The sequence below is a fragment of the Sciurus carolinensis genome, chromosome 1, assembly GCF_902686445.1.
Source record: "Sciurus carolinensis chromosome 1, mSciCar1.2, whole genome shotgun sequence".
NCBI classification, from domain to species: domain Eukaryota; kingdom Metazoa; phylum Chordata; class Mammalia; order Rodentia; family Sciuridae; genus Sciurus; species Sciurus carolinensis.
In genome coordinates, this window is record NC_062213.1 from 106,030,310 (window position 1) to 106,045,896 (window position 15,587).

General features: G+C 41.0%; 1 protein-coding gene across 3 annotated transcripts in view; it reads right to left on the reverse strand.

Annotated features, from left to right (window-relative positions):
* Positions 1-9,711: 9,711 nt before the first annotated feature.
* The window catches only part of Vangl1 (VANGL planar cell polarity protein 1), a 48,864-nt gene continuing 42,988 nt past the window's right edge, over positions 9,712-15,587 (reverse strand). For all 3 annotated transcript variants that reach the window (XM_047519723.1, XM_047519721.1, XM_047519722.1), the window contains one exon: positions 9,712-12,439. In XM_047519723.1, coding sequence (XP_047375679.1) covers positions 12,179-12,439 — 261 coding nt within the window. In that variant the 3' untranslated portion in view covers positions 9,712-12,178. The remainder of the gene's footprint in view (positions 12,440-15,587) is intronic.

Genomic DNA, 15,587 nt, shown 5'->3' on the forward strand with positions numbered 1-15,587 from the left:
GACTATTTTGAAAATCCTACCTTGGTTGTTCTGATCCTGTTCATTCTCATTCAGGTCCAGTCCTACCTTTCTATCCCTTCTCGGCTTTCTTCTGGTCCCTCTCCCTTGGCCTGCCCTTCAAATGTTGGTGTTTTTCACGGTCTCTCAACTCTGTCCACTCTTCCAAGGCAGTATCCTCCTTGCACATCAACTACCACCTGTGTACTAATACTGTCAAACATAGCTCTCTAACCTTGACTCCTTTCTTGCCCTAGTTTTAGATCCACTTAGTCAACTGTCTCTGATCACCTTGGTTTGAATGCCCTTCACCCACTTCAAACTCAACACAACACAACCTGTAGTTATTACTGTCCATCTGAAACGACTTCTCCTCCTCCTCCTGGAGTCCCAGCTTGGCCATCTCTACCATTGTCTGTGTGCCCTGTTCCCCTTTGCTTCCATGGCATTTTGTGTATACGCTCCATCGTGGCCTTTATCATTTAAATTATAACCTATACTTGCGCATCTGTCCCTTCACTAAATTGCAGGCTCCCTAGAAGTAAGAAATTTATTTATCTTCAAATCTCTAGTATTTAAAACTTTGCTTATCACCAAAAAGTGGCTCATTTATTGAGTTAATACATGAATAATTGATTAACCAGAATAGCTATAATTCCCCAGCACTACTGAATAATGGCACTTATAGGGTGTATTAGGCAGCTTGGGCTGCTATAACAGAATACCACAGACTGGGTGGCTAAAGCAAGAGAAAATTTTCTCACAGTTCTAGATATCAGAAGTCCAAGATGAAGTTGCCAGCAGGGTTGGTTCCTGGGGAGGACTCTCTTCCTGGCATCTCACTATATCCTTGCAAGGCCTTTCCTCCACATAGAGACAGAGATAGAGATAGGGCACACAAGCAAGTTCTGATGTCTCTTCCTCTACTTATGAGGATAACTGTCCTATCAGATTGGTCCCCACCCCTGTGACTTAATTTACCTTTGATTCCCTCCTTAAAGCCCCCATATAGTCAAATTGAGAGTTACGGATTCAACATAAATTTGGGGAACACACAATTGGGTCCATAACACCAGATCTTGCTATTTATTCTCTTTTCATGAAAGGAGGGAGATGCTCTTCAGGCTGCACTGTGTTGCTATCCACCCAGGCTCACTCATACCTTCAATAAGCTCTTGGAAAAGGAATAAAGAGTTTCCAATGCTAATCTTTCATGCAGCCAAGGAGTGTGGTCCATTGCAAAAGTGGTCTCTATTTCTCAGCTAGAGAAAATTTCCTTGTTCTCAGAGGCCTGAAAATATGCATTAAGTTAAAATCTTGATATGGTACTCCCACGTTAGACTCCCACGTTAGACTAAATGGCATTACTCTAATGCCATTAGAGTTAATACCAGTCCTGTCTGTAAGTCCTAATGCCATTTAGTCTAAACTTTTTAGGCTACATTCATGAAATATTTATGTACCCAGAGTACTTTAAGTACTTCACATGTGTTATCTCATTTAATCTTCACATAGGCTTAAGAGATGCATCTTGCTATTGTTCTCATTTTACAGATGAGGAAACTAAGACCAAGGACTCAAGTAATTTCCCATGCTCACACAAACACTTTGAAGGAGTATAAATGTAACTCCATTTTTGTACTTATAAGGATTTAAATTTAATTACCTCCTTAAATTAAGGATCAAAGAATTGATTATTTTTCTCAGATACTGTCCAAAGTTGGATTCAGTGAATTTCCCATAATCCCCTTTATTGCTAGAACCAAATGCCCCTTTTCCTTTCATTCTGAGGCCATGATCAACCTAAATAATATTTGAAATGTGGGCTAATTAGAAACACAAGATCTGGCCATCCTGTTGGAAAAAGAAAAAAAGAAGTAAGATTCATTGTGTTATCCAGGATAAATATTTTCAATGTATTTCTGTTAAAAAAAAAATTCCAGAACTTGAAATGAACTTGTGTCTTCTGTAACAAGGTTGTGTCCCATTCAGGCCCTTGGGAACCCCATGCTGTTAATATCACTCATCATAGGTCATTATCAAATGACTTTTGTTCCACAGACCCTGATAATCCAGATTCCTTTTAAATGCTGATTCCTGAGACTCTGAAAACTTAACACTTCCAGCAGGGTTTCTCTGCTCTGCTCAGTGAGCATTAGGATAACACTTGAGTTTATTTTAGAAAACACGGAAACCTGTCACCAGCCCAGAACACAGCTATGCCCTCTCCAGAGCTGGAAACTGACCATCTCCATAGTCACTGGAGACTGACACAAGCCAGGGTTGGGGACCACCACTCTTCCCACTCCGAGTCATCTTGTCCCACCTGTGGCTTTCTCACCTCCTCTCTCTGTGGCCTGGCCTCTCCTGAGTTCCAAGCTCTCAGTCCACTGCCCCTGTCTAGCTTTCTCTGTGCATCCCTTGGGTATCTGGGATCAACAAAGCTTTGGGACTCTAAATGGATTCCCTTAAAAGGTAGCTCTTTTCCTAAGATATCAACCAATTAAAAAATTAGGTAAAAAAGTGAGCACATTCCAAAATATCACTGTTCTTATGGAAAAGCAACTCTTAGGAGACTAGAGTTTAGGAAAATGGGTTTCCCAGTTTCCTGCCCCCAAGTGAACCTGCAAAGGGTATCTAATGTGCAGAAAAGATGCAGGCCATTGCCTCTCAGTGGAGAGGGAGGAGCAAAAGGTTGGAACCCCCATATAGGAACTTTACTCTTGAGAAACATGAACAAGTGTTACCTAGTAACCAGGATAGCAATCAGGGCTGGAAAAAAGCCCAGCAGCATTTTGGAAAAGGTCTATCCTTGTAATGCAGGGTGGTGGGAAGGGGCATCCTCCTCTGATAGTGTTCAAGCCAGATGCCCTAGAGCCCTTCAGTTCCTCGGGCTCCTGCACTAACCAGGAGCAAGCCCTGCAATCCTCTCTTTCCCCACCATTTCTACATTGACAGGGCTTTTTTTTCCCCTCTCATCTGGATTACTTCAACTTTCAGATTGTCCTCTCAACTCCAATCCAGATTGAAATCAATTATTAATCCACAACAGAAAATTGGTCATGTCATGCCCATGCTTGAAATTCTTTGATGGCTCTCTATTCCTGATATGCTATGCCATCCTGATAGATGTTTTAAAATTATTTTTTTAGTCTAAGAGGCCAAATAGTAAACTCTGAATGGAAACATTTTAACTGTCAAATGTAAAGTCTAGGCTGAGAGGTGTGAGGTTGGGGAGAAGATACAAGTACGTCTTGTAAAACTCAAAGTCCTCCAAGTGTCTCTCCTACCTAGGAGCAGAGCAAAGTGTGAGTAGCACTGAGTCTGGGAATACCAGGCTCATGGGTTAGAGAAGTCCTGGACTGGTTGGGGTGACCTCCACTGTGCACATGGAGCATACATAGTGTCCATTTTGGGATTATGGCATCCAACTACCTCATTGAGGATTATGGCACCCCATTGGTATTTTAGCAGAAGTCAAATTAGCACTACTGGCAAAAGGTAGGGGGTCAGTTCTAACTTTGTCATGGGCAAAAGTCAGTTTCCTATGTAGGACTCCTAAGGTCAATGTGAGCTGCTTCTTGTGACCGCTCTCATGATGTCCCCCACTATCTGGCCCTCTAATCTTAGAATCTGAAGTTGGTGGAAGCTGCCTGGTTGCTTAAAACCTCCAAGTCTGTTGTTCATGCCCTTCTGTCTGTTGGAATGTCTGACCTGCCTCAGCAAACTCCTGGGTATCTTACTCTATGACTCTTTTCCATTCATGCCCCAGGCAAGATGGCCATTTCCTCCAGAATCCTCACTGCATCCTACGCAGCCTTCTTTTGTGGAATCTACAGTTGATTGACCTTTCACCAGTATGTGTTTCTCCCCTGTTAGTCTGAAATTAACCTTAGTGAAAAGACAGTTTGATTTAGTTACATCTTCAGTGCCTAAGTTTTGATGGGTACTTAATAAGTCTCATCGGTCTAAATACTCTTTAATCACAATGCAAAGCGAATTTAACAGCAATTATTCCTGCTAAGAATGTGCAAAAATCAATCTAGTGATTATTGAAGGTAAATCTTATCATAAAAATTTTTTGGCCACACACCATCATCTATTAAATTTGCATAGGATCACTAATTGCTACATAAATGGAACAGAGAATCTCCTTGGTCTAGTGAGAAAGTTTCTAGTGTGGGATATTTCTATTTTTCTGAGTGAGCAAAGTCTTCCAGAAACATAACCATCATGAGGAGAAGCAAAGCAGACTGGAGCCGAGAGCAGAAGTGCTAAGTCCCACTCTCTGGGAATGAAATGACCACAGCCATCTAAACGTCAATTCATCTACTTAATGCATCTGCAGACTCAAATACTTGCAAGGTGAATTAACAATCTCTTTCAGAATTCATGTGACAATTTAACAATCTGAACTCTTTAGAACAATGATGACCAGAATTCTTAATGATAATTTTGGGACCTCACAAAATCCTAATATTCCCTAAAAACAATCATATACAGTTAGATTGAAGCTGGTAATTTTAGCATTGAGCATACTATCATGTTCTCTTTGGAATGAACATTTGTTCATTCAAAACTTCAATGGATGTTAGAATAAGATATACCCCATGTATATATAATATATCAAAATATATGCTACTGTCATATATATCTAAAAAGAACAAGTATAAAAACAAAAGAAAAAATAATTAAATGGATGAACCTTTAAATCTAACCATGTGTAGGTGACTGAAGGTAAAAATGTGGGGTAAATGGAAGAGTTGAGCAGAGAGCCAGAAAAGAAAAAAATGTTTGAGGCACCTTGCAAACGCATCTTCATTTTGCCCGAAACATTGTAAAGTCTCAGATCACAGAAGCACATTCAGATGTGAACACAGAGTACACACCTAAAAGTCAACTATGATTTTGGATTGTCCATGCCCACGTGAGCCTGTGTGGCTAGGGAATACTTTCAGGAACACTGACACCAGTGGGTGACACCACATCTCTCCTACAGCAGGGATCCTGCCCATGTGCACCCTACTACTGGAGGGCCTTCTCTGGCTCTGTGCTATACTTGGTCCCATCCTGGTATTCCTCACTCCACTTCCATGATCTGATGGTGTGTCATCTGAGATTCTCAAAATGCCTCCAAATTCTATAGCTACACCAGGAAGAAAAGGAGAAGAGCCTTTGTTATATCTGCATAGGCTTCAATCTTTTCTCTAGCACTGTTTGAATGTACAGTTATGAACTGTGCACATCTTGGCCAATGGCCCAAAAAGCTTATCAATAATCTACATAATGAATATCTTCAAGTTAGTTGCTTTCTTTGATCTTTGTCCATGGTAACCGATGAAAATATAATCATGTGCTATCAACATTCCATGCAAGTAAAGGATATCTGAGTTTAGCAGAAGGCAAGTGTCACCATTTCTGTTAAATCAAGTTCTCTTTAAATTATGCAAGAGTGAAAATGTTCCCTTTTTAAAACTTTCTAGGTTGAAATAATCACACAAAAGAAAGAAACAATATACAATTTGGGATTTTAGTTTATTTTCCATGTTTACAGTATAAAAAGTGTAATGTGTAAAATGTTTTATGTTAATTGAGATGGGGGAGGGCTATCACTGGAGGACCCGAAAGGGAACAAAGTAACTTGGATACCAGATACACTGTGACCATGACAGAGGCTAACACAGCTACCAACAACACAATGAGAAGAGGTTTCAGAGCGTAAAACTTGTGCAAGTAAATGGACTTGTGTAGATGACTGCTGGTAGTATAATTCATTCATTTACATGTTTAGGAATGTCTCAATAGAGCCCACCACCCAGTTAATGCAGCAACTCCCACTCAGGCTTTGTCTTATACATACAGTGACCAGTGACTTTGAGTAGAGGCTAGCTTGCAAAACTACCCCTCCTGGTTACAAAGTACAGAACTAACTAATTGTAAAGAACACAAAAGGTCCCCGACTATATTTTTTGCAGTTGACACCATCAGAAATAGATAAGATGATTTTATCACTAAACTTTTTGGATTGATGCTGGAGTATAAATTTAGAAATGTGAAGTACTGCTAACAAAAGCAGTTGTCAATCTCTTCTCAGAGAGTCCTGACCCAGGACTCTCTGGTCCTCTGATTAGCACCATTTTTGAAGATGTGACATCCACAAAGTGGTTAACTGCCCTGGGGAGTCAGTATATGTCCCACATCACACTTTATGGTGTTCTGCACTCTGTGCAATAGTTGTGTACATAAATGACTGCTTAGAAATCAAATCTGGTTAACCATGTCAAAATGGGGACCCAGAAGAGCTTGCAATGTAATTAAATCCCAGAGTAAGCTCAGCATAAAATAAGGAGTTATCATTAAAGTTTAGGTTTTCTTATGTGTCCCTTAAGAACTAAGACATAAGTATGAAGACATAATACTAAGTACTTAGTACTAAACACTTAGTACCTAAATACTAAGATACAATACGCCTATTTTCTGTGTATTTCTGAATATTTCTGTATTGCTGGAACTGTGAGGCACTTGCACATGAAAGCAATGGCCACCTCCTGGTCCCTAGAATGGTGATGAATGTTTATCTGTCTAAATCTCCCACAATATGAGTTGAACTAGACTTGTCACCTGCAGATCAGATGCCCGGGTCCCATAACAAATTCCCTGAGCAATAGTTCCTTGTCCTCTCAGATAAATCTTTCCTAGAATTCTTAAGTTTTAAAAACTCCTAAAGGATGAGCAACTTCACAAATGAAAGCTGCTGGCCACAAGTGAAATTTCAGATAAATAGAAACACATATAAATCTAGGCACCTGTGCATTCAAATATTGTCATCCAAATACAAATTCAGTGCCAAAAGAAGTACCTAAGACACAGTTCAGATGATAGCCTAGGGGTTTGTTACATTTGTCCCCAAGACTTAAGAGAAAAGTCTCTTCTATGATACAGAGAAAACACTGATGTTTCTGAGGACGACATAACTCGTAGGCTGGTAGTGCCATATTGGAAGCAACCTTCTCTGTGCTGCCTCAGGCTTTAGGAATCTCGGTTGTGCTTGGGAGACTAAAACAATTCATTAGAGAGATTTATTTCACAGATGAAGTAAACTGGGCTACCTAAGCAGAAATGAGACAGGACCTCGCCAAAAGGACTCAGAGTCCTAAAGTCTAATTTTATTCAGTAGCTTTATATTTCTTAACCACCCTTTGAAAGCTCATCTTAATTCCACAGGAGAAGCCATGCTGAGGGATAAGCATACCACCCCCTCTGTCCTGCCTCCCACTGAAACAGACAGCAGGGCAGAAAATGATGGTTTACGCACAACTGAATCAAAACTTACAAATAGTTCCCCACCCAAGTCCCATTTTATGTCTGTTTTGTCAAAAGTCCTGAGGGCAGGTGTGGGGAAATAGTGGGATGCAAATTGCTTGTTGAGAACACCCATGCCAAGGAACCATGCCAGGAGCCCCAGCTCCAGACCTCCCAGACTGCTCTACAGAGAGCATCTCTCTCAACATGGGCTGAGCATGAAGGTGCCCTTGCACTAGGAAGAGGTCAGGTGTACCCAAGGCCTAAGGTGCCCATCCTGCCCAAGCCAGCAGGGAGGAGAGGAAGGTGGAGAGGCAAAAGCACCAGGTATCTGCTGAGACTAACAGCACTCCTGTGTCTTGCAGTAGCTGCAACACTGGCTGCCTGGAAGCCTTTCTAGAAAGAAGGGTCTTTTTGAATTTTTTCCATGGACTTACCCCAAGAACTCTGCCAGCACAAGGGAGAATATCCAAGGGACTATATAGTGCAAACCCACAGTTGAAAGAAATGATGCTGCCTCCCACACAATGCGCCACTGCAGGTTCTGATGCAAGGTGTGTCTCTAGGTCCCTCCTCCACATTCAGAAATGCCAAGCCACTTAGATCATGCTTCAGGGTACAGTGAACAAGAGGGACTGGTATCAAACACCTCTTTGAAATTCCACCTACTAGCCATGAGTCCTTGGGCAAGTCCCTTCCTGTCTGACCTTCCTTTTTCTCACCTGTAAAATTGAATAATCCTTATCTTAAAAGAATGTGGGGATTGCAAGGCTACGTAGAGCAGGATCTGCTATATAATACCTGATAAATTCATGTCAGTGCACTTCCGTTCCTTCTGTGACCAACATACGTTTTGTCTAAAAGCAATCCAAAATCTAATATTAAGGCTGAGAACAGTGGTTCTGATGGAGGGTCCAACTATTCAAAAACTACACTACGGGCTTAAGAACAATCCGCATTTTATTTATAATGGAATATGACATGGTGACATAGTAGTAAATTCACAGTCGTGATTTATTTTCTGTATGTAACAAGATCCATAAAGCACAAACACTACCTAGACATACTTAAATCACTTTATTCTAGCAGGGTCTCTGCTGCAGGATTATTTAAATAAATATACTAATATTTTTGTGCTCCTTTTAGTGACCAATCACTGGTTATTTTTTTCTTTCTTTTGGTAAGTTATATTAAGAAATATATAGTAAGGCTTCCAAGGTAGTGAAGTTTGAGGAGTAATTCTCATAGAGCTTGACCTTTCTTCATTTCTTGCTATTTTCAGGTTGTAGGATCCCAGAGCAAGAATTTAGCTACTAGGAAATCTCTCAAACAGGGCATCTATAGCAACACATCCACCCTCATGCACTCAGCCATATACACATTCACACACCCACCTGCCACAGGTAATACGAAGTTAAGATGGCTATGTGCACAGATGCCATCTGCCTGTTACTCAGAGAAATGCTCACATATACGGGGAAAAAAACCCACCCATGCATAGATATACACCTCGTGTAGGGGGCCTTCCTCAGCAGGGCCCAGGAGAAGGAGGGTAAACCAAGGGCTCGACTTCGTTGGTTTCCCTGGGTGTCTGGAATGCTCACTCAGTCCGTGCGATGGTGGAGAGGGGACACAGGCAATGAGTTCCTATCATGCAAGGTGCTAGTGGCATCCCAGAGCTACAGCTGTTGTGTAAATACATGCACTTGAGAAGACAACTGGCAAAAAAGGGAACTGACTGCCACCATGGACTGCCCTGGAGGGGCAGGGTGAGCACCTCATCCCTCTCCCAACACACACCAGCAAGGCCAGTCTCAAAAAAGGAGTCCCTAGTTCCTGGCAATGAACAGCCATGAGGCAAACACACCAGGGCCACCTGCCTCTCACCCTGTGCTATTAAGAATTTGTCCTCTTTGTAGATTTCAAGAGGGAAGGACAGAGGAAGAAAGGGAGATAATAATAGTTCAGCCAAAAATTGGTGGGCAAGCACTTTCTCTACAGCTTACTTTATGAACTTTAGCAAAATGATTACGCATTTTGACTTAATGGATAGTGCAAAGAACGGATAACTACCCAACTTTCTCTCTTCCAAGTCCCAGAATGCAGGCTTTTAAAAAAATCTAACATTGAATTCATGGACTATTAAAAATTGTCATATTTTCGAAAGCACACACTATGACCAAAAGTTCCCGATTGGTTAAAACTCCACCAGGGAAGCCAGCATTCTGAGACCTACACTCCTCATTAAATTCTTCTTTCACATTTAATGTTAGATTTTAATAACTTAGGTTGAAAGTTATAGAAAATCTATAAACATTTAAGGTAAATGAAATCCTATCTCCTCTAATAGAAACATACATTCTACTAGCCTTGGGGCACCGTTTAGCCCCATTAGAAAGAACAGCCCACTGGTTCCAAGAACTGAAATAAAAATTTATTGTGTTCAATTGTGTGATGTAGTTTTCTGCAACCTTACATTTTTAATGCCATTTACATGGTTCCCATTGCACCAGTAACTCTAGCTATTAAGATGTTGAAAGTACAAAGGCTTTATAAGATCCTGTATTTGATTTTGTTATTCTTTCAAGAAGGACTCAATACAAAGTTAGTGTAAAAAAAAATCGATATTCAATTTAAAACAGAAACAATAATTTCAGAAAGTCTGACATTCTCCTGTACAAAGACTGGAAGAGGGAGACGAAGGGGAGAGAAGGAGAGAGAAAATAAATTCCTTAATTTAAACCTTTCTTCCCCCTGCTGGGAATGTACATGCCAAAGTGAATGAATCCAACTTAACTCCTTCCAGACTGGTAATTTAAGATGCGGTTAAAAGCACAGTATTTTCAAATGCTAACGAACAGTATCATTACTGATTCTAGGTACATAGGTTTATGGCACTTCCCAACTGCACCGTATTCATGGCGTAGCGGCTGGTCTGAGATGTTCTCTTTACACAGCCAAAGTCTCACATATATTCACCCTCTCTTATCCTACCTACAAAATATTTCCTGAGAAAGACATCATAAGGAACTTCCAGTTTGAAGGGACCTAGAGGCAAAACTAAGAACAAAGCACCATGGTTACATGGTATGTGTTTTTCTTAAACAGAACCATGCTGTTGAATCGTACACACCCACTGGTTTCTCCTCCTTCCTTCTTCAACACATCTTCTTGAGCTGAAGGCTGTTGAATCAAGAACAATGTTCACTTTTTCAGGTACAGCTGTATTACAGATATCCAAAGCCTATTTTAATTTTACAAAAGGACGCGCAAAATACCATGCTACTTGCAGAATGCATGGAATAGCAAGTGCATACTCAGACATACATTTTAACACCGCCATCCTCCACCAAGACAAGATAACTGGTCACCCTAAATATTGGGGGAAAGGAAGAATGAATCCTTTTTACAGATTTGCTGCAGATAAGGGAGGGCAAACAGAGGCAAAGACAGACCACTGCAAGGTGTCCAGATGGGGCTCCTGAAGGCACTCCCCTGCAGCAGAGCTTTGCCAAGACAAGCTCTGCCCCCAGTGTAGGCAGCTTGGGGACAGCCCTCTGAAGCCAGCTGCATTTAAGAAGCAGATCACAGAGCCACCATTCTGGACTAGAAGATTGGCTCCCTATTCCCCTTTCCCCAAGCTCTGCAGCCTCCACTTTTCTTCTCTCCATGTGACCAATAACTATGAACAACTGATACATCAGGAACCAACCAAGCCCCAAGCAAGTGGCTGAGGTGATAAGTTGCACAGTGACGGTGGTCAGAAGACACAGGAACTGGCCAACAGTAGTTGCCAGAATGGTAGGCATTGTTTGGTCTCCCTTGGCAGGGCAGTTTGAGCTACATAAGAATTTATTGCCCTCGGAAATCAGATGGCTCCAAGTGGCACATGCCAACCCCAGAGTCACAGTGTGAGTCTCCCCTGATTGGTATGGAACAGTGGGGAGAAGGACTAGGTAGGATGGGGTGGAGCTTCTGCTCAGCATACGAGGGGCATGCCAGCAGGTCTGCTTTCCTGTGTTCTACCTGGTGGGCCATACGTCCCTGTGGAACCAAGCTGTGGGGTGGGGCTGAGGCCGTGCAAAGAACCTGTGGGCACACATGGAGATCTTTGGAGGGCTGAGCTTGACGGGCCAGGGTTGCCTGCCAGATGGGGCCATGGTGTGTAGCTACAGAGGGTCAGATGGAGTGAAGTCCAGGTGGGCGATTCCAGGGACAGGAAAGGGCTACCTGGTTTAACTAACAGAGGAGTGGGATCAGAAACAGCAGGAAGGTTTTCTCTTTGAAAGAAAAAAGTAAATCACTTAATAGCTGTAACCTGACAGTGCACATTTTCTGTGTGTATACCTTTCTCTGAGGAATCTAAGGCAACAAAGAACAAAGATGAAGGCAGGTGTCTCCAGAACCGCCCATGACTCCTGTGGGTGATGCGGACAATTACATACACACACACACACGTGGACGTGCAGTGTCTGGTGAAACAGAATAAAGATGGGTCCCCTAGAATCCAGGAGGGGGTTGACCAGAAGCAACGGGGGACGTGGTACTGGACAAGAGGCAGGGACTAGTTGTAAGGCGAGGCTCCCAAGGACACAGCAGCTCCGCTTTGGTTTACAGCCGTCACAGAAACTCCAGAGGACGGCTTTTGAGAAGTCCCATCTATGAATGTCAGGGGCCACCAGTCACTTTTTGTCAGGGTGGACATCCCTTGTTTCTTTACAAATAAAGTGCAGATGGTCAAAGGATACTGGTCTATCATCTGCCAGTTTCAGTCATCAATGAAGAATAAAAAAATTTTTTTTCTTAAAAGACACCCCTCTGGACATATATATCTCTTTATATATTCTTCTTTTTATATAAAGACACAAATATAGAACTTTTAAACTGATGTCTCAGATTGTAGGCGAAGAACAAATTTGTGAGATTTGGGGTCTATGAACTCTTCAGAGAGTACAATGAATGGAATTTTCTTCACATTGACTACGAGGCTGAAGTCCAAGCATTTAAGGACAAAAACGATTCCATCCCGTAATCCATTAGTCACAGCCTCATCACTAATAAGTCTCCACTGTGTAGAGAGCCAACGCTCCTTGTCATACTGCAAGGTGGGGCCCGCACTGAGGTATCGTTCCAGGAAGGCCTGAAAGAAGAGAAAGACTGTTAGGGAGGAAAAGCAATCCAAGGGAAGTCCTGCCAGTAGCACACTTAGGAATATGTTTTCCAAATACACCAAGACCTTACACCAGAGCTCCTCTGTTCACAGTGAATTCTCACCAGATCCTCACAACTGAGTCATTACTGGGGAGGGAAGACTTCTTGAACTTCTTCATTCTCCTTTGCCAAACTCCAATCAGAGGGTGAGGTGGTGGTACCCACAAAGGTGAGGGAATGTGGGGTGGCTGGTATCCACGGTTACCTGGAAGTCACTGTGACTCAAAGGGCTGGACGCCATTGTTTATACTCCTCTACCTCTTCCAGCTAAACCAAGCATTCCTTTGGGTCAGAGGAAATAGCAGGTCCAGAGAAGTACTCAATAAATATGAATATTATACTGAATAAACAGACAAACATTCTAGCATGAACCAGTGTGTGTGTTTTATGACTTACTGATAGCATGACCTTCCTCCAGTTATTTCCCTTCTCTGCAGGGGGAGTTAACAGGACTGTCATGAGAATGGGAGGGTTAGCTCTCAGAAAGTACTCAGAGCCCTGCCTGGCACGTAATGAGCACAATCAGTGTGAGCACTGGTTATTGTACATTGAACTGAGTGCACATATAGCCAACCAATGTCTCCCTCCCTCTCAAGAGCGCTTGCTCCAGAGAAACCTAGCTCCCTGAGTTTTCTGGCTGAACTCCATCTTCATATGTATCATTCCTCCGGCTAAACACTGTTGTTCAAAAAGTCCTCCCTGTCCTCCAAATCTCCTCAAACCATTTCCCTTAACCTCTCAAATGGATTCACATGCACTTCTCAAAGCTCCTGTAATCACTGGCATGGTTCCATGCGACATTCACTTTCTGGACAATTATTGCTGACTTGCTTGTTTCCTTCCCACAGTAGACTTCACTGTATTGGAGGGCAGGAACTGTTTCCTTTTCTTTCTTTTTACATTTGAATTTCCAATGTGTGTGGCATGGACTAGGAGCTCAATGGCATCTATATGAAATCAAGTATACACATTAACTTATCTGTGAGAAGTAGGCAGAAATACATATAGAAAAATATTGGGATATATCAATCTAGTTCTAGACAGAGGTCAAGGACCATTTTTTAAGTGCTATCTGCTTCCATCCATACCTCCTTGCTACTGACAGGCTGTGGTGGGTTATCCTAAGGCAGAAAGTGGGGTCCAGCCTACTTTTACACTTCTAATATAAAAGTACCTCTTATGAATCATAGGAAAAAGAAATGATACTAGCAATTTATAATAATTAAAGAGATGATTAAATAATTAGATCATAAAGAAATGATACCAATAATTTGTAGAAGAATTTATATTAATGGAAAACTAATATGAAAAATTTTATATCACATTAATAACAAAAGAAATCTAAAATAATAAAACTATTTCCTCCTCTTAGATGGGCAATGATTAAAAAGAATGATAATGCTTTGTGCTGCCAAGAATGTGGGAAAATACAAAGTCACAGATGCCAGAGGCAAATATAGGAAAAGAAAACACCCTTGTGAAGACAATTTAGCAGAATCTGTAACTTTGATTCAGCTGTTTTTCTACTAGAAATTTATCCTTCAGAAATGAAATGCTTACAGAGATACATATGTAAAAAAAGACTCACTACAATACTGTTAGGCCAGGGGTGTAGAGACTTTTCTACAAATGTCAACATTTGCAGCTCTTCCAGCAACACTCTGTCCTAACTACTCAACTCTGCTGATAGAGCAAGAGCAGCCACAAAGATATATACATAAAGGGCGTGCTCTGTCCCATAAAATCTGATTCACAGGAACAGGCAGCCTCTGGCTTTGACTAATGAACCTCTTAATCCAAATGTGCATCAACAGGTAATCAGTTAAACAGATCATGGTATCTGGGAAAAAAATCAAAGAGCTTTACGTGAAAAAAGCAGGTTTTCAAAATATATACATGGAGTATGATCCCATTTCTGGTTTTTTATTTCTGCCTTAAAAATAAACGCACACACACACCCCTCCACCTGAATGAATACACACCAAATGAACAGAAAGGCCTGTTGGAGGTGGGGGATGAAAATGTCAATTTTTATATTAGACTTTTCCTGAGTGTTTGGATTTTTATACAAGAAACCTATTATTTTTAATTCAGAGAAGTATACTTTTTAACAGTGAAATAGGAAGCAATCAGGAAACTAAAAAAAATTCTTGAAAACAGAAGAACAACTGCTTTTTCTACAGGATTCAAGCCAAGGCTCCGCAAGTGCAGACTTATTTTCCTCATTTGCAACCAGTGTAGGTACTTTGCTGCATTCTGCCTTTTTGTAACTTTATATTGTTAACAAAAATTTCCCCTACATTTCAACAGGTGATATACCATAATTTGTAAATCACTGTTCTGTTTTTATATTATTTCCAGTTCGTAGTTATTACAAGTTATTTTGCAAAAAAACCAAAACCTTCATGTATATTCTTGTATATAGTCATCCCAGGGTATCCACTGAAGGACTGGTTCCAGTTTCAGGTCCTTTTCAGATATCAGAATCAGAGTAAGCTCAAGTCGAGGGAAATAGTATTTGCATGTAAGTCACACACACCCTCCTATATTCTTTATTCTTTAAATTACCACTAGATTACTTACAATATCTAATACAATGTAAGTGCTGTTTGGATAGTTGTTATTCTGTATTGTTCTGGGATTAATGATAAGAAAAAACTGTGTGCATGTTCAGTAAAGATGCAATTTTTTTTCCTGAATATTTTCCATGTATAGTGGAATTTGTAGGATGTGGAACTCAAAGACGTGGAGAGCTAATGGCTTATCTGATTGTGCTGTGCTGAGTATTTTTCTGGGAAAAGGAATTAGTGAATCTAAGAATATGGAAAACCTTATTTCTTACTGAATATTTCAGTATTGCTTTCCTACAGGCTGTACGACTGCTAATGTAACCAGCAGGATCTTCATATGGTGCAATATGCTCCTTATTATAAATAGCTTCCAAATGTTACATGTACATGATGCCAAGCTCATTCACTCTGTACCATGTGATTAACATTTATATATCACCATACTTAATATCATTCTTATACAACACTTTGAGGTAGATATTATTATTATCATCCCCATTTTACAAA